Here is a 21,110-nt window from a genome sequence, read left to right on the forward strand (position 1 = left end):
TTTACCTCTACTTCATCTTCTCAGTTTCTGCTGGGAATTTTATTTAAACTGAAGGGCATTTTCTCTTTGCTTCACTTCTTAAGCAAATTCAACACATTTAAATTATTTCACTTGCTCTTCCTACCTCATCTTCTGTTATAAACTAATTTGACCTTCCCTCCAAGCTATTTGTCACTTCCTCCTTTGTTCAGTCCTTGTATTAATCTATCCCTGTTCTTAGGCAATGGTTTTATATACAGTTCTTTGGTGGTTTTGTTTTTTTGTTTGTTTTGTTTTTTTGTTTGCTTTTTTAATTAATGCAACATGTTATACTAACACATTGTATTACAATTTTATTTGATTAATACAATGTTTGTATGTCTTTTTGTTTGAACATATGGTTGCAGAGACATAGGCAATACACTGAATTTGGTGTCAGGAGACCTGAATTCTAAACCTAGCTTTGACACTAATTAGCTATATGCACTTACGTAACTCACTTCACCTCTATAGGCTTCAAAACCCTCTAAGGAGTTTGAGCTATGCGATTTTTCACTCAACTTAGCTCTATCAGTTCAAGGTTATATGATACAACTTTTGCAGCAAAGTGATGTTCCATTAATAACATCATGTTAGCTTTCCATATTTTTTAACCCATGACATCAAATTGCTTCTATTTTTCCATATGTATTATCTCTGGCTGCCTTCCCACTTTTTTCTCCTTCATACTGTTACCACCTACAGGAAAAGCTTATACTAAGATATGGATTGCCAACCGTTAATATGGGTTCATGCTAACTTTTATTTTGTCCTGAAACTAAGAAAACCTACTGCATGACATTGTAAAACTATAAAAAAAAAAATCAAGTTTTATAGCAGTAGGCATAGAATGATCTTATTTTTGTAAAAACAAACAAATAAACAAAATATACACATATACAAACAAGTTTACCTGTTAAGATTTATGTAGAAAAATGATCTGAAATGGTCGCTACAAAATTGCTAAAAGCAATTATCACTGGAAGAAAAGTGTGAGATGGAGGAGTAGAAGGAGGAGTAGGAGGAGGTAATCAAGGGTATTTTATTTAACTATAAACTGTCTTATTGTTTGATTAGTAATCACAGCATGTGTTATTTTTATAACAAAAATGTTATTATATAAATACACACACACACACACACACACACACACACACACACACACATATATATAAATATATAAAGGGGCTTTGTAATTCACCACATACTGGATATAAAGTTATGAACAAGATAGTGAGCTGAGGTGGAGAAATGTTCATTAGTATTATGTACATAGGATATGCCATGGTATAGCCTGTGGGTAAATCTGTTTTCAGCCCTGACCCAAGAAGGAAGAGCTATTTTCTTCTAAAAGTGATTTGTGAGTGCTATTCTCATTACATCCATAGTAGGAAAATTAATTATGGTAATTAAAAGATAATTGGAAAAGGAAACAGAGGTAGAACTAAATTTTTACATCAGAGAAAGCACTGAGAGCTAAGCAAAAGCCAGCGTTGGAGTTAACAGGAATAGAAGAGGGTGGCAAGATTTTGGAGCAGAGCAAATCTTTCCATAGAAATCAATAAAGACTGCATTTTGAGACAATTCTTTCAGAAAGTGCACAAAGACTAATGACTCTGCAGATATTCATAAAGACACAAGAAAGACGCCTTCCAAGCAAAGATAGCATGGTTCAACAGCAAAAACTATAAATCACAAAAAAAATTGGGCTAGAATCAAGGCACATTAAGAACCATTAACAACTAAAGTTCTTATCAAAAGCCTATATATAATGTTTACAACTCTATGACTTTATACCTACATAAAACACCAAGTTCACTTTCAGAGTGTGTGTTCAGTTATTGTGAAGGTGTCAGGTTTATTTTGTTGTTGTTCCTCCATTACAGTGAGAGGACAACATAGAGTGTTCCAAGGGCACTCCAAAAGGAAAGGAGAGAACTGTTTAACCTTTCTGTCAGAGCATTACACATTTCAAAAATCTAATCTCTCTCCCTGTTCGAAATCCTCTACTTATATCTAAGCTTTGTGGAAGTGTGCTGTCCTGAAAACAGGCTAGCAGTTTCCTCAAACTATAATTCGAGTACTTAGCTCCATTTGCCCGCTGCAGCCCAAGTCATCAGTTCCAGGAAACCCTGACACCAATGCCTTGCATATCTAAGCATACATTACCTATTTGATCTATGTCCCCAAATACAATGAACACATCTTCTCCTCTTATCAGTCCTCTAAGTAACAATCTCATAGTTGAAAAACTCTTCCTATGGCTTCTGAGACAGCACTCTCTTAATTTTTTCCCCATCTTTTCTGTTACTTACTGTCAGTCTTCTTTGATATCTCCTCCTCCTCACATGAATTCTAAATGTATTTGTTCCTCTATCATTTTTTTCTTACCTAATATATGCTCTCCAAGTGTGAGTACATTCTATGCTAAGGAAAATCAAATTTCTATTATAGGCCAAATTTATGCTTTAAATTCCAAAGTCATAGATCCAATGACCCATACAACATATCTATAAAATAAATAAATTTAACACTTAATTAGCCCATTAAAATGGAATTAAAGTGCTACTCCAAACTGGTTTCAATAAGTCTCCCCTAGATCATTATGTCATACTCATGTCCACACAATAACCCAAAATAAGAAAGCTAGGAGCCAAATTTGTTTCCCCAATTTCCTTCAATTCCACATCCATTCCCAGCAAATCAGTCAAGTTTATCTCCAAAATAAATTTCAAATCCATCCATGTCTTCTGTCAACTTTCTAGTTCAGTGCTGACCAATACAAATATAATGCAAGCAACGTAAGTAATTTTAAAATTGCTAGTAGCCATATTAATAAAACAAATAATAATTTGTACCTGTCAGATTCACAATAGTTTGAATATATTTGGATAAAACATATTAACATCAATTTATATAGACATAAAAATATATAAATGAGATATTTTATATTGTTTTTTTCTTACGAATCTCCAAAATTTGTTGTGGGTTTTTCACACTTGTATAGCACATCTCAATTCACATTAGCCAAATTTCAAGTGCTCAAGCCACATATAACTACTGTATCGGACAGTGCAACACTGATCTATGTCAAAATTGTCTATCGTCTGGAAAACTACAACAGACTCAAATCTGGTATTCTCACTTCTATTCTTGCCAACTCCCACCCCCAACAACATATTTTCCATGGACTAGTGAGAACTGAAAGCAACATAATTCCCTGCTTCTGGGACAAACAATAATGGACTGTGTGGACTTTCCTATTCCTGTGTTTATAACAAATCAAGCAAAAATAACTCAGCTGCTTTCTCCAATGAACACTTGCTCATGGAAGAGAAGCTTGATTCAACTGTACTGATTAATTATCAAGACTAACAAGCTGGTCTAGATTCATTTCAAGATCTTTAATTCACTGTGTTCACCCATCCAAATCTACTAAATCACCAAATCCCCACCAGTTCTACCCTTGAAAGATGCACTTTTAAAGCGTTCAGCACAGGGTTTAAAATGCTATAAACAGCCTTACCTACAAGTCCTCATTTTGAGACATTAGTAAGACTCGGTCAAGGTGGTGTTCTCCTCTATTATACTAAGTCTAATAAAATTAGTTTTGCTTTATTAACACATTTTTGGTGGCCTTGTGGAAAGTCAACATCCTACAACAGCAACATTCTTAAAATGCAAGTGGGATCATCTCGCCTGTTAAAGATACGTCATAGTTCCCAATGCTTTGTAACAAAATCCAAACCGCTTAACATATCTATTCTCTGTCTAGCTCTCTAAAATCATATTGTGTCACTCCCTCTTTCATTCCCTAAGCTTCAGTCTTTTTCCAGTATAGCCAGCATTTTTCCAATCTTGTCACTTTTCCATTTACTCTATTCTGCCTTGCAACATTTTTCCGACTTAAAATTGCTGACTAATCCTGATTCTTATTAACTAAGTAAAATGTGATCTCCTCAAAGAAGTATTCCTAACTACTGTATTTAAAATGTTACCTCTTATGTCAATTTTCTCTCCATCACATCATCGTAATTCCTTCCTATCACTCATCATAACTGCCTTGTCTATTTCTTTCTTTATTTACTTTCTTTCTCTCTCCACTAAAATATAAACTCTATGAAAAAAGAGATTTTATGTATCGTATCCATCTCCACATGCCTAAATGTTTAACAGATGTATTGGCACATAGTAGGCATTCAACATAAGTTTACCAAAATAAATGAATAAAAATAATTCAATGAATAGATTAAATAATGAGGGAGAGAAAGATGGAAGAAGGACAGAAGGACCCCCTAAAATATGTGCTATAAGCAAGACAAGTGTGATTTATACACCATTATACAGTAGGACACTGTATAATAGTGTGTTAAAGGGAGGGAACCAGGACAGCTACAATATAATGTAGCTGAGAGCATGATCAAGATCTTCCGATTTCTATTCCAGTGCTCAGCACAGCATAACACACTGTCTTTCAACCTTCTCTTATTGATGTGGTCCTTTTGAAGTTAACATGAAAATTTTCAGATTTAATATGACACATGGCATCTAAAGGAGAAAACGACTCTGTGCATTAATTGGCGAGTCTATATATTTTTGCATTTACATCTCCCACTGCATTTTGATTAGCAATTTCTTCTGTCTATTTAACACCAAAATCCTCTGTAATCAGTGGCATGTTATATTCTGGATCAGACTCAATGAGTCTCTGAAGCTGGCAAGACATCACTTCAATCCCCTCACCATGGCTGCTGTAGTGGTAAACATGCCTGACTGTCAGCCTGATTTCCTAAATCTCCTCAGACACAGTTAGGCAGTTAGAAATACTTTTGGCATATGCTTGGTTTCAGCTCATTGCCAATACAAAAATGCTGGTTGTTTCCAAACACAAGCCTTACTTCTTTTCTAGTATTATTGTCGTAATTATGAATATTATTATCTTTATCATTCTTCCAACATCCAATTTTGAGGGATTTCCTATTCTAAGGAAGAGCAATTCCTCAAAATTTCACTACATCAATATGTGTAGAGGGGCAAAACAGTAAATTATGTTTGATTGAAATTCCTATCCTAGTAAATATTTTATAAGGGATTGTTTGCTATCTACCCAATCACTAATTTCTCCTTTCTCTCTTGCTAAAAGAACCTTAGCTTTCATATACTAGGCAGCTTGAAGTGGATGATTGTACTGGGTGAGGTGGAGCATTACTCTCCCACCCAAATCCTATGAAATGAATCTTGAATACTCTGTGTCAAGCCTAGTAATTCTGTTCCTCTTATTATTTGGCAAGGTCATGTCTATTTGGCATGGCATAAAAATCAGAAGAATCTGGATTCTTCTGATTTTTCCAATCTTCTTCCACCTGTACACTGGGATTCAAGCGCTCTGGCCTAGTTGCAGTTCTCAAAACATACTTTTACTTCTGTATCTTTGCACATGTCCTAAGCCACAATTCCAACTACACAACTCCTACGCATTCATCAAAGTCCAACTCTAATGTCAATAAATGGTTACATCTTTGCATAATTTTCACCACGGCAGAATTAAAATCCCTATATTTCCAAGATGATTCTATAAATGTCCATTATTGCACTTACCACAATAAATTCCTATCATGTGCTTACGTATCTACTCCACAAGAATGTCAGTTACTTGAGGACAAAGATCATGCCCCACGTTTGTGTTCTTAAAACCTAGCCCAGTGCTTGAAGAATACAAGGTACTGAAATATTTTTCAAGTGGTTGACTGAGGAGACTGGATAACAGATAGAAAATTGTTCCTTAATATGATGCCTCCTTAATGTGCTGCCATCCAATTCATGATAATTTCATATTCTGCACACATTTCTCAAAATTTTTATTCTGTTGTATACTTCCTAGATATTATTTTTTTCAAAGAAAATTTTTAGAGAAAGGTTTCAAAAAGACTGTGTAGAGCTTATGGACACATTTATAGAAGACATTAAAATGTGGCAATTTAAAATTCTATTAACTAGAATATTTGGTTAATCAGAACTCTTAAAACTTTGTTATTAAACGAATGATTGCATGCAATAATTTAAGAGTATTTCCACTGGATTCTTTTCTATTTAATAAGCAGAAGGCTTTTGAACTCACAGATACAAAGTTAATCAGTAAAAAGAATTACGTGTGTATTACTAATAATGGCAATGAAGCAATGATACTAAGAGTATTTATAATAAGTGGAGCATATGCATTTTCCAAAGATGGGTACAACATTATTTCCCATCCCATATGCTTCTTTTGACCTTTATACTTCTTCCATTGGAAAGTGGGGTTTATGCCCACCCCCCACCCCTTTGAATTAAGGAGACTTTTGACTTGTTTGTAACCAATAGATTATGGCAGAAGTGACAGTGCATGATTTCAAAGATTAGGTTAGAAAAGGAAATATTTGTTGTATGTGCTTTATTAACTGCAACACTTATTCTTGGATTCCTAAAATGCCACGCAAAAAGGCCAACTCTCCAGAGGCCATCATGCTGTGAGAAAGCCAAGTCACATGAGGCTATATGTAGTTTTCCTTAGTCTCCCTGTCCTCAGTCCCAACATCAGACGTGTAAGAGAACGAGCCTATGCCCTTTCTGAATTCCATAGAATCTGTTAGCATAATCAATTGGTGTTTTATGCCAGTACATTTAGTGTAGTTGCTGCACAGCAAAAATAACTGGAACAAAGAGAATGAAAGGGAATGGTTAGGTGTTCAACAATCCCATTTCTTCTTGGACATAAAGGAAGCAGACATTGCCCAGCTTTTCTGCCCTTCATTTGGGTCCCATTTGACTGTTAGCCAATGGGATGTAGAGGAAAGTATGCCACATTGAGGTGTGGTATCAAACTTCCTGTTCATTTACTGCATTTCCCCTTCTGCAGTAATAGTGGAGGCCACATTATAAAGATGGCAGTATCAAAAAATTGGCAATTCCAGAATCACTGAGTCAGTGTTACCTGGTGGAGACCTATCTAGGAAAACTGGCTAGCATCAAACCAATGCATGAATGGTTAAGAAACCATCATTGAGGTACTGGAATTTGGGGGTTGTGTTACAGCAGCAAGCATCTGTTACTCTGATTAATACACCTAACACATTCATTGTATTTGTGTTACTACATTGCAATACTAATACAAATTCATTGAGCACTTACAATGTTGTAGAAAGTTCGTTTAATGCTGTGCATGTGTTTTTCCATTTAAACTCAGAGCAACCATATTACTATGCAGGTATGTTTGTTTTCCCTATTTTATAAATGCAAATCCCATGTTGAAAGAGGACTTGATTTACTCATGGTCACAAAGTATTCAAAAGAAGGGGAATTTCCTTGAAGGTGAAGCACTGTGAGACAAACCTAAAATAAGGTCATCTTCCAAGAGTTAAATTAACAAAATCCCATGTTTATTGCCACAGGGATATGAAAGACAGTTTGGAGAATATAATGAATAATTTAAAGGTTTTGTAGGGTGTCAGTTAGGCACATGTCTTATGTGAAGGGAGACCACTTCATGCATGGTATAGATGCTTGAGCACTGCACTGTACACCTGAAGCTGAAGCTGAATAATATTGTATGTCAACTATAATTTATACACACACACACACACACACACACACACAAATGAGATATGGAGTATAGCATAGGGAATAGAGTCAATGAAATTGTAATAGATATATATGATGTCAGAGGGGCAATAGATTAGGGGAGAGGGGTTATCACTTTGTGAGGGGTAAAATGTCTATTGCATTGTTTTGTTTACCTGAAACTAATAAAAAAGAAATTAGTAAAATCCATTGGAAGAGGTTAGCCATTTATAAATACATTATTGATATAATTTTTTGTTAAACAGGTGCTTTGAATTTATTCCTATACCGCTAATTTTAGTAATAATACAGTATATGCAAAATCCCTGGTTTTATTTTTATATTTTTTAGTAAACAGATCACTATGGACTGGTTTAAATGTATTTTACAGCCATTTTTAAAGGTTAGAAATAATTTTTGTTGTGGTGTCTTTCTATATTTTATGACTTTAATTAAATTTCTGATTTTTGTTCCAAACACTATAATATGAGACAGTATAAAACACATTTTAATCATTAAATTTGTGGATAATTTTGTGATTTTTCAGAGCTTATAACACCAAGGGACTGATAATGGAGGATAATGTGCATAAAATATAGTTCAACAACTTCCACAAACTCCATCCTCCAGGATCTTTCTTTCTTCCATAACCCCACAACTAAAGCATAAAATCAAGAAGTCTCATCAGGGTTATTTCTACAACCATCATCATCTTTAAAGAAGAAACTTGTCACCTGCACAAGGTAAAATGAAGGACATTTTAAGAAAACTACATATATCCAACTTTATAGAAGCTTGTACTGAAACAAATAGCATTGATATAGATATGCATGTGTATTTGGGATCATATCAGTGGCTACAAAGAACAAAACATAGTAGAAATTCTTGATACGTACCGAACCATCTTAAACCAAATATCAAGTGATTTTAATATTTTTTTCTGAAAGTATTTATCAAGGTAGTTTCCTATTGTCCATTCCTTTTTGTAACATAAAATACAACAAGTAACATTTTTCTTGCCCTTAATTCCATGATGTCAAGTGATGATGTTTCAAAACAAATGTCAAATTTGGCAACAAAATCAATCACTTCATTTAACTGTAAAAAAGTCTAACTTCTGATTTTATTTTAAAGGTCTAAAGATCCTTTCTTTCCTATAGCCTACATTCTCATATGGGGAACAGGCGACAGATAAACAAATAAGCATACACCGTATCATTTATCATGATAAGTACTATGTAAACATAAGCTTGTATGAGAAGATGGAGGGTGAGTAAAGAGGGAGATGCTCTTATATATACATGTGATTCTATAGACTATCTATGCAGGATGTTCTACTAATATAAGGTGATGCTAGATCAGACCTAAAGAAGTCTATTAGTAGTCACAATATAGTCACCAGGATATGAAATACAATTTGGGAAATATAATCAATAATGTTGTAAAGATTATGTAAGGGGCCAGATGGGCACTGGACTTATTAGGGAGATCACTTTATAGACTGTATATGCCTGACCACTGCTCTATATACCTGAAGCTAAAGTTGAATAATATGAATGTCAACTATGCCAACTATAATCAAATATATATATATATATATATATATATATATATATATATATATATACACACATATATATGTATATATACACACACACATATATATATATATAGTCACAGGATGTGGAGTACAGCATGGGGAATATAGTCAGTGGTATTTTAACACCACTATATATGATGTCAGAGGTGTAGTAGATTGGGGGGGGTTATCACTTTGTGAGGGGTGCAAATGTCTAACTAGTACATTGCTTTGTACACCTGAAACTAATAAAGAAAAAAAAAAGAAGAAGAAGCAGTCTGCTGTGCAAATTCTTGTAGAAAGCATATGCAAGTGGAAAGTGCCAGAGGTATAGGCACATCTGGGAAATTGGAAGAATAGCCAGGAAGGCTGTGTATCTGAATCTGAAAGAGCAAGGAATAGAGTTGAAATAGAAGAGCCCCAGTTTTGTAAAAACACTGGGTGGTTTCCATCACCTGCGGTAAAGGAAAATGTCCTGAACTAGGTGCCCCACTACCCTAGATCTTATCCTGTTACTACCCCAATCAGTGTGTGACCTCTAGTGCCTCACTTCACTTACAGACATTTTGCTATCAAACATCAGGGTCTTTCTCCTTTTGAAACACCATCATTTACTTTACAGGTACTGGAAATACAAAATTCTTAACATCCCTCCTTCTATTAGTTACACTAAAGTCTGTTTTCCAAAAGTCATCACTTCATAAATATATTTTTCAGATTCTTTTCTCTAGAAGACTTACTCAACTTTCTAAACGTTATTTTTCAAATGTAGGCAAACAGCCCAACATCTTATTTGAGGTTAGCGATCAGCATACCATAAGAATTTTTAGTATAAAAACAAAATGTAAAGTAATAAAAAATTATTAGATTTAATATTTAAAACAAATGTGCTAATTTATTTCATTACTAATGCAAGTCTATCTATAGTAGATATAAATCATTTAATAATGAAGTTATCAGGAAAAATCAATAAATAAAAAACCCTTAAGGTTCCACAACCAAGTATCTTCCCCATATTATTCTTCCATTCACAACTCTAGCCACTTCCCTGAAGGTGTTTTCAAAGAGAGATGCTTGCCTTCTTCTACTCGGCTACTTTGAGTCAGAGGCTCTGAGAAGCACTTCTGCAGTGTTCTCTGAGTGCAGGACTAGTCTGCATCAAAGCATATTTTGACCATGGACTCTCCTGCCAGTCCAGTGGCTTTGACCCTGTGGTGAAAGAGCACTTCCCAGAATGACTTCACGCTGAACATCGTTCTCCCAGCATGAGCAACAGAGATCACTGACTAAGGCTGCTTTGTAGCTGAACCAACATGTTTCTCAATGAACTCTCTTTCTTACTCGAGTCACCTCTGTTCCCTTCGTTAAAAGTCTCTTCAAATGGTGTGTACACATGAGGAAGGCCATTAAGTGTGCTGAGAGCATAAAATGTCAGCCCTTGCTGACCAGCCGGCAGACAGTTCTGCTTTGCCTTACCTTAAACTCTGTTTTCAGGGAAAACAGCAAGAGCCTCACTACAGAATTCTTCCCACGAATGTTTAATTTAAATGTGCATATAATGCTGAGGTTACTTTGCTAAAGGTCTTTTATTAGGTTCCCTTAAAAAGCCCCCTGGTAACTGGCTTCTTTATAAACTGTGTTCTGACACTATAAAGGAGTCATATCACTTCCAAAAAGAACAGAGTGTTTTAACTGGGATTCCCTGGCAAGACCACTGTGAGAGTGAACAGTAGAGTGACTAAGATGAACTCAGGAAACCTGCTTAACACTGAAAAATAAAAAGGAGTCAAGTCTTTGTATGTTTAGTAAATTTTAAATGGTGCCTGAATAGATTCTCCGCAGTCAACGAAGAGTCTGCAAAGCACAGAGAGGACACTACCATTTGACAGCCTATGGAAAGAAAGTGTTCCCTGTGGTTAGAAAAACGGGCTTGATAAGAAACTGTGATTATTAGTGCCTGGGCAGCCTAGAATGCCCCCCGTGGGTGGAGGTGATACACCAAGGACCTCAAGCAGTACTATCAGGGCCCAGAAACTAGAGTGAAAATAATTTATCATCCAAATTGGATACTTTTGAGAGTGAAAGGGTTTACAATCCAAATTTGTCCTAAGGAAACCGAGGAATGTAATCATCCTAACTCACTGCATGTTAAACTCGCTTATCAAGTACTTATTTTATGCAAACTCATTTGTAATCCAATAATCTTTGAATAAATGGTTACTACTGAAAATAAAGAAATAAAAAATGAAATGGTTGACTAAAGCTGATGAATTTCAACATCCTGTAAACCTCAAAAATAGAATTTCAAAATGTGTGATAATCAAAGGCTAGGCTAAAATTTGATTTTATCTGCTGACTGAATGATGCAAAACACCAAGAGGAATGTATGAAAATATCTCACAGGCTTTAGAGAAGGGTGAGTCCTAGTAACTAAAGGACTCTCTTTGTAAAGTAGCAGGGCATACGTACAAAATTTGCAAAGACAGGAGCACAGATAGTTTGACCTAAAAAAGAAGGGGGTAGAAAAATTAGAGCATCTAGGAAAATAGAAGCCCTAGCCCTGGAAAGGAGGATAGAGAATGGAACCCTAGACTGAAAATAGAAAGAATTAGTAGAAGTTGCTCTGGGTGGTCACATGAAACAAGGAACTTAGAACGAAAGACAACTCTAACATGCAAATATTTTGGACAATTAGATTTATAAGGGAAAACTAAGAAAGGTGGGACTGAGTCCCTGAAAACGCAAGTCAAGATTTTGGTAAAGAGCCAAAGCAGAATATCTAACACAAGGGTCAGTAAACTTTTCCTGTAATGAGCCAGACAATAAATGTTTTAGGCTTTGTGAGCCATGTAGTCTCTTGCCATTACTCAGTCTTGCCATTGCAGCACAAAGAGTCATCGATACATATAGGTGTGGCTGTATTCCGAAAATCAGATTGCATCTAATTTTACATGTCAGAAAATATTATTCTTCTTTCAGTTTTTTTCAACTGTTTAAAAATGTTAAAACCATTATTTTCCCACAGGCCATACGAAACAGATGGTGGACCAAATTTGTCCCACAGGCCATAAGTCAGCCTCAGCTAAGGTAATACATAATGATTCATAAACAAGAGAAATAAAAATCAACAAAAGAGGACCCAAATATTAGAAATATTTGGCAAGCAACCAGTTATAAAGTAGAAAGGTATTAATTTTATAATACTCTATATGTCAGCATTTTTTGTAGTCCATACAGGCCTTTCTAATTGGTCCAAATTAATACAGTTTGGTAGGACTTTATATAATTCAAATTATTTACTTTCTAAGGTGTTGGTTACTGGGTAAAATATTATTTTTTAAGTCAACTTTGTCAACATAATTTACATGCAATTTTAAGTGTATAGTTTGACGAGTTTTGACAAATGTTTACATCCATGAAACCACCTTGAATTATCAGTTTTCATAAAAGAGTCTGCTGAGAATTGGTTTGGGACAGCATTAAACCTATAAATCATTTTGGGGATAATTGACACCTTAATAATATTAAGTCCCCCAGTTCAGGAATATGGCAAGTCTCTTAAAATACTTGTCTATTTAATTTTTCTTAACAATACTTACAATTTTCAGAGAAAACTTTGTATATGTTTGTTAAATTTATCACTAAGTTTATTTTGTTATTTTGATGCTGTGATATGTTGTACTTTCAACAGGCATATTTTCTAATTATTTGTTGCTACTACATAGGAATACATACTTTAAGTTTCATTGTATTTATCCATTGTACATTTCTTAGTTCATTAATTGTGCCCTTATTTTTATTTTTTTCCTTCCTTCCATTATAAAATTACTTTTTGTATAGGGCCCTTGTAATCTGTGATCTTGCTAAATTCATTTATCAGTTCTACTAGGGCGGGTTTATTTTTGTTGTAAAATTTCTTTCAGAATTTTCAATATAGTTGATCTTATGATTTGCAAATACAATTTTACTTTTTCCTTTGTAAACTGTATACTTTTTCTTTTGTTTCTTGATTTACTGTACTGTAATGTTAGGACATTACAACATTCCATTGCATCGGAGCATGGACAGTCTCAATTTGTTCCTAATCTTAGGGAACAATGTTTTGTCCTTCATTTTTAAGAGCAATGATGGTTGAAAATCATAATTCAATATTATGCTTTCATTTCCCCCTACAGGGAAGAAATTAACAATGTCATGCAAAGTAACAATATGAGTGGTAACTGGTAAAACAGACATGAATGCATGTCTTTTGATCTTACACAATATTCTTTTTACTATGTCATTTCTGAACTTAATCCCACAGAATTTTAATTGTAGAAGATATACACTAATTCTATACCATTTAGTGACTAACTGCTACCATCAGAGCCTTTTCCTCCAGTAGTTAGAGTGTAAAACTTCAGAGACAAATGGCAGCTTGGCCCAGAAGTCATATAAAGCAAAAGGATATTTGAAAATTATGAGGAAAATAAGTTATGGAGGAGAATGAAAGAAGGTCAGAGAAATTAAGACAGTGCACGTCATAGAAATTAAGAAAATTATATGTAATTCCAGTGATAGTCATATATCTAGCCATTTCTGTAGGTATAGTAGACTTAGACACAAAAGATTTTTCTGGCTATATAAGCTAAAGTTTTATATTGAACTAGGTTTCAATCTGGGCAGCCATGTAAATGATTATTGTAAAACTAGTTCATATAAAAAAGGCCATGTAAATGATTTTTTTCATTTATTTTCCCTTTTTCTTCAAAAAATAACATCCATCAAGTGAGATATCCAAAACATACTCCTAGTTCCTGCAATAAAAAGTTAGAAAACTAACACAAAAAATCTAAACTTAGTGATGGTCCTGAAAATCTTCACGTTTGGCTCTGGAAAGTGTCTCTCTATTTTCTCTGTGCTTTTGATAAGTCACATATGAAAATTCACAAGCAAAATATATGAAATTTACTTTCTGACTGGAACCTGTTACAGGATTTTCCCTGAACTTTTTTTTTCTCTTTTTGAGGGTGTTCCACTGCTGGATACCCATGTTACTCTCTCAAAATTCAATTAATTTGTCCTTTGTTAAATTTCCTATTTCTGGTTAAACACATTTTACCAAAAAGATGAGCCATAGAGAGTCCTCCTTATATGTTTCAAGAGGTTTATAAAAACAAAATGCAGAACTATAATACTATGGTAGCTTAAAGTAATATGGGTTCAAAGGCACAGTTTGCATTAAATAATCTATAATGCAGATATCCAATGTCAATGAATCTAGGTCTCCTCTTACATAAATAATATCTTGAGGAAAAAACATAATTCTTTATTTAGAACTTCACCCTTCGAGTACTCTTTGGGCTTTGGCTTCATGTTATTCCACGAGCATATTTCTATAGCTTCAATAGCTAACATTCCTCAAGATACAATATAGGCAAAAATAATATGCAGTTTCAGTAGTAATAGAACTACTCACAGTGGCAGCAGCAATAATAGCTACTTCTTATAAGAGACTACTATTTATAAAGTACTAAGTTTCTATTAACTCCTTTCATCAGCATAATAACCTTCTGAATTAGATTTAATACCAAGTTTATTTTACAAAGAAGGAAACTGACATTCAGTGAGATATGTTACTTGCTTTAGTCTTAACCATTATATTACTTGGATTCTTAATAACCGTAAAACTTACACATAGATATGAATCACAAAATAGATTTAAAAATATTTAATACTCCCCACTCTCTGAGGTTAAGAATGAGATTCTACAAACTTATTTTCCACGCTGAATCCGGTGGCAATAGTAATATTAAATGTCACAGTATTTAGCTTATCACTTTCAAAAAGAATCTGAACAATTGCTAACATAATCATTCAACAAAATAAATATTAAAGCCAGATATAATCATATTTTTATAAAACTACTTATAAAATATCAGGCTCTGATCTTAACTTAATATTTTATTGTCTCAAGGGCATTGAAGAACACTCATGAAAATCCAGACATAGGCTAGGCTTCTGTAACACAAACACCCTCAAGATCATAGCCTATCCCTCTCTGAACTTGCATAATTATAAATGCATTGCCTTAATCTTGACTCTCTAGATACACTCCTCAAATGCTTTGCAACTAATGTCAGGATATTGGTCAGGCATTGAATTTGACCTTATAAAGAGACAATTATACCAGATCAATTTTATTATCTTCTATGATAAACAACTGTTCTCAAAGCAAAAAAAAAAAAAAAAAAAAATGAGTGATTTTCATTAATTGTGCCTGAGTTAGACTTCTACTTTCATTCTATAATCCAATCAGCTGTTAAGTACAGAGGTGTATGAGTCTTTCTCCAAAGAATCCTGTAGAAATTCTGTTAAGGTTCCCATAGAGGCTGCGTAGAAGATTGGGGGTACAAGGACAGAGATGATGAGCCTCTGGGCTGTCCTTCATGGTTTCAAGTATAGCGGCTCTGCTTTTATCTTATTTATTTATTTATTTATTTATTTATTTATTTATTTATTTATTTATTTATTATTTGGCCATAAATTATGTTTGAAGAAAGAATATCTCTACCTCAAAATTCAAAAAATATTCTTCTAAACCACACACTTACTGATATGATTCCAGCTGGATGGAATGTCGGGTTCTAAGGGCTCTTAATACTAATGCCCTTAAGTGGAGCTATCTAGAAGAAATTACAGTCAGATGAAGGGCCAGTATAATGCAGTTCTTTTATTAGTATCTAGATGAAGACACTAAAACTATAATCTCAAATTTCTAACTGATGCTAATACTGGTATGTATAGCAACCAAATTTCAAAGTAGCCTGATAAATTATATGAAGAATCATTTAGAAATACAATGAAGTTGCATTGGATTAGGAATTAGGACCAAGAACACACATTGAATCAAAATGGAGAAGGGATATACAAGGCCAAAACATTCATGGTGTTTAAGAGGGAAAACAATAGGCAAGCAGAAGTTGACTGTATTAATAGCAATAAAGAATAAGTCTTCCCCTTTATTTTACATTGGACAGGCCCTAATTAGAGTAACCTTTTTGATAGTCTTATTTGAGAAGTTTGTTGAAAAGTTGAGTAAAGACTGGAAAAGAACACAAAATAAATTATTCCTATGAGGAAAAGCTAAAAGAAATTGAAGTATTTACCTTGTAAAGGAAATGATTACAAAGAAAAATTATTGTCCTCTAAGGCTATTAATAATTACAACAAATTGTTCTCCTGCCCTATAGAGGACTGCTGAATATGAGGGATATACAGAAATAATGGTAAGATAATTTGATGTGCTATAAGTAAGCCATTTTGACAACAAGAAAAAAATTTAATTCTGGAATATCCAAATGGGAGAGATTACAAGACTTTTTTTGTCATCCGTTTTACAGTAAAAAATTCATTCCCAACCCTGGTTCACCTATGCTATCTCACTGGTTTATGTTCTCAAATATCCCCCCAAGATACTGGAAATGTTCAGGTTTCACTCTGGTAAGTCTATTTCCTAAAATTCACGTGTTTTCTTCACACTTCCATGTATTTCTCTTCTAGTTCCACCTATCCTTCCAGCTTTGAGCTATTACCAGTCCACTAATGAACACAACTAAGGTATAAAAACCTTTGTTAGAAAAAGAACATGTTTGGTAAAGGTACTTTGCAGTTCAGACATAATACTGGTACCGTGCCACAGTTCCCAATCACATTTGAGCAAATATTTCCAGGCTGGTCACAAATATATATCCTGAGGTTTCTCTCTTATACATATAATCGGCTGGCTTTCAGGTTTTCCCTTACAAGGTCCCTAAATGACTCCAGTTTAAAGATTGCTTAGTGTAACTTACCTATGACATTCAGTCCTCTCATATACTATCCATGCTCTTCCCCTATCTCCTCGGTACTTCTAGTTCCATCTCACAGTATTACTAACCATGAAATCCAGAAGCTTTCAAGTTGAACTCTATAAATACTTAATTAATTTCACTCACCAGTCCTACTGAATCTTCTTACTGCAAGCACCTGCCACTCTGCCTGAGGGTTATTTATTTTGGCCACAGGAGCTTGATTGGCTGAGACAGGAGGCTCTGGTAACACATCTGAAGAGGGGTAGCCTTTAACCACGGATGAATCGGTGGTAAAGTGGATTTTGTTTGCCTCAGGTGAGATAATTCGGAGGTCTGTCCTGTAGTCCGCCCCGTAAAGCTATCAGCATCAAGCCCCAGTTTTCCACAGTGACTCATAATTACACCTTGTTGGTTCCTTCTTTTACCTGCCTCACTTTCTCTGTCTCACTTGTTCCTAAATAGACTAATGGCAACACAAATCTTTACCACAGGATCTGCTTCCTAGTAAACCCATCCAGAGTTATTTCCATATCTTTACCTGAGCATTACCCAAATAACTTACATTGTTTTTTTAAACAACATTAAAAAAAAAAATACTCCACATTAACATGTGAGTAAAAACAAATAATCCTGGCCTCTGTATATGCAGTTTGCTAACAACAAATGGCTCACTCACATCCTTGGAAAGATGGCACATATCTCCTCAAAGAGACAACTTCCAGACTGGAACACCTTGAGTGTTTGTCATTCCTGGCAGCTCCAAGTGACATTTCTTACACTCTGTGACTCTATGACCTAGTATGAAAGGCTCTGGCTATAGAAACACCTTGTTTTAAACACATTTTCCTACCAATTTCAGGACAGTGATCACAAAGATCTTTTCCTTTCTGTTCAAGAAAAGAAAGCAATTACTTTATGCATTTTTCTTTGGCTCCTCATCATGCTATGTGACACCTCAGTGAATCCTGCATACAGCAAATCCTATCATTTCTGAACACACAGCAGTTAAATGTGCTCATTTGCATAAGTTGTAACCATATACATAAGTGAAAGTATTGTTTGTGACAGTAGATCTGACTTTTGGGATGCACACAAATATCCAAATATCCAAAGTTCTAACAGACTTCACCATTCACATCATGACATAGAGATAAAACATTCCTTGCAATCATCCCAGGCATTCCAGATGGTGAAAAGTGTTGCAATCATTCAATGGAAGGTAAAGCAAACTTACCCGAATCATCATGACTGCACATCTGATATCATGAATTGTATCATAGATCTTCTTTGAGACATCCACAAATTGATTATCATCAAGCACATCCAAAGAATTTTTATTTAAGGCTTCTAAGGCAACATTCACTTGTGTTACAAACTCAGGAACTGCTGTTAAAATGAATAAGAAAGAGAAGATTGTCCTTTGTATTTTTAAATTCTGGAGTTTCTGAGAAATGGAGAATCATATTTTAAAACAAATATTTGATAAACAGAATTGTGATTAATTCTTTAATATAGAGAGACAAAACATTTTGGGAGAATAATCTTGAATTCCTGAAAAGTAAAAGGAATAAAAGACAAAGAGAGGCATTTTTATAGAAATGTTTTAAAAGATTATCTTTCTTTTTTATGTCTTTTTTGTTTTTACCAAGCTTGGGATCATATAATCATTTCTCATCCTATCGAACATAAGCCCTAAGAAATTACAAAAAAGAATTGATGTGAATAACCGTTGAAATTGTAAACATAAAGATACTTAAAGAAAGAAAGCATTTCAGTTGCTAAATAGAAGAAAATTTAGGTAAAGGTACTGATTCTATACCATAGAAATAATAAAAATTCTGTAAACTTTATTTTGGTAAGATATTTTCCCTATCAACAAATCATCAAAGAAATTGTTGATCTTGCATGCATAATGTTTCTATCTAAAATAACAAAACATTGAGTGAGTGTAGAGATGCATCTATCAGTAAGGGCAATCCATATATTTTCCGTTTTTAAATTAATATTTCAAAATAGTCTCAATTAAAAAAATTTCTCCACGTTTACTTTTAAGGTTGATGATAGTAACATTCGTTACCTCTTCACTAGATTCAAGTCACTTTTCTAAGTATCTGCTGTGATTAAATCTTAAAACTACTCAAGTATTAACCTGGGGTTAATAGTTGAATGATGAAGACACAGAGAAAACAAGAATCCTGCCCAGTCATGCTGCTAATATATTGCAGAACAAAGATTGAACTCAGACTTACAGAACACAGAGTCTACATTCAACTACTACATTCTATATTTATATTATATTATATTATATTATATTATATTATATTATATTATATTATATTATATTATATTAATTATATTTGCCTCTGTCCCATGTGAAGATGAAGGATGAAAACAGATTAATTTTTAGAGCAATGATTCCAAACCTGGAAGATAGAAGTACTTTATGTGGTACAAAAATATTGATAAACATTATTTTTTTCTAAATCCAAATCCTATCTGCATGTATGGTATATCACCTCTTGCGTATCTGCCATGTTCTTGATATGGGAAAATGCTGGTGATATACATGGCACTCATATTTTATCTAGTCCTCTCTTTCTTCCACCTACTAAAATGCATCATTTATACCCTACTTCTTATCCACTATTCCTACCAAAATTAACTAATGTGGTCTTCTCCCCTGTTCATTTTCCAAGTGTATGGTCCAATAAAAAGTGGCACCTGGCTACATGTAATTATTAAAAATTACATTTCTTAAAGTTGAATGAAATTTAAAATTTAGTTCCTCGATCACATTTCAAGTGCTCAACAGACACATGTGGTTATTGACTACTGCTTTGAGAATAGAGATATGGAACATTTCTATCATCACATAAATTTCAATTGGATAATACTGCTCTACAGTTAGATTCCATGAAACACTGTTTTACTTTAGATAGATGGGATAACAAAGCCAAGGAGGAAGCTTACTCACACCACTTTGCCTAGAAGAAAGAGTCTCAAACCACAATTTTCATTTATTTGGCTGTGACTCCCAAACTATATCTCTAATCTTGGTATTCCCCTCTTCCCCCAGATTCCAGAACTATATATATATCCAACTGTACATTGCAAAATTCTACCTTAATTTTTCATAACCCCTCAAATTCTTCCTATCTAAACATAAATATATTCCTTTTCACCTAGAAAACCTAATTATCTTTAATCATTTTCTATCTTGGTGCTCAGTCATCCCTGAAAAAATATCACGGTGTCTTCTTTGACCACTCTTCTTTTTCCTCTTTATATTAGGTTATTAATATCTTAATGTCCACTAAGTGAAATCTCCTCTACCATATAAATATCTTGTAAATCCATTGGCAAGTCTAGCTCCATGGCCTCTAACCATCGCTATCCTATTTGAATTCTCATCATAGACCTTCTTCCTAAGTTCTTCTCATGCTTCAGACTCATTTCAAATATAAACTTGACAAAATCTACTCTTATCATTAAGTACAACAGTATCTGCTATAGAATAGATGTTCAATAAGTTGTTTTATGAATGAGTTGCATCATTACAATGTTTAAAACTTTCCAATGGTTCCCTGAAACTTTTTCTTTTTTATATCCCAAGTGCCTGGCCAGGCATATAGCAGATAAGTAATTGAATGAATTGAGTAACTGGATGAAAGAATCCATGAATGAGTAAATGAATGTAATATATAAAAGCTAGACAAGCTGAAGTAGAATAATATTGAATGCCACTACAACTAAAGATACAGGTATATATAATCACAGGATGTGGAGAACAACATAGGGAAGATAGTTGATGGTATTGTAACAGCTATATAAGATGTCAGAGGGGTAGTAGCTTGGGGTGGGAGGTTGAGTTATCACTTTATGAGGGGTTTAAATGTCTAACTATTATGTTGCTTTGTATACCTGAAACTAATTTTTTAAAAATGGAAAAAAAAAAAGCCAGACAAAAAAATGTAGGTACAATGCAACATATCAGTTTGCATTTCAATGTGATTTAGCTTTCGTTCATACATAGGAATCTCCAAAAATACATATATGTGGGCTTATAAGATATACAACATATTTAA

At 34.0% G+C, this 21,110-nt stretch overlaps 1 protein-coding gene across 3 annotated transcripts in view; it reads right to left on the reverse strand.

Annotated features, from left to right (window-relative positions):
• CTNNA3 (catenin alpha 3) overlaps nucleotides 1-21,110 on the reverse strand; it is a 1,431,866-nt gene that overhangs the window by 289,030 nt on the left and 1,121,726 nt on the right. For all 3 annotated transcript variants that reach the window (XM_033130597.1, XM_033130596.1, XM_033130595.1), the window contains exon 13: nucleotides 18,260-18,411. In XM_033130597.1, coding sequence (XP_032986488.1) covers nucleotides 18,260-18,411 — 152 coding nt within the window. The remainder of the gene's footprint in view (nucleotides 1-18,259; nucleotides 18,412-21,110) is intronic.

Source organism: Rhinolophus ferrumequinum, chromosome 16, assembly GCF_004115265.2.
Source record: "Rhinolophus ferrumequinum isolate MPI-CBG mRhiFer1 chromosome 16, mRhiFer1_v1.p, whole genome shotgun sequence".
Lineage (NCBI taxonomy): Eukaryota > Metazoa > Chordata > Mammalia > Chiroptera > Rhinolophidae > Rhinolophus > Rhinolophus ferrumequinum.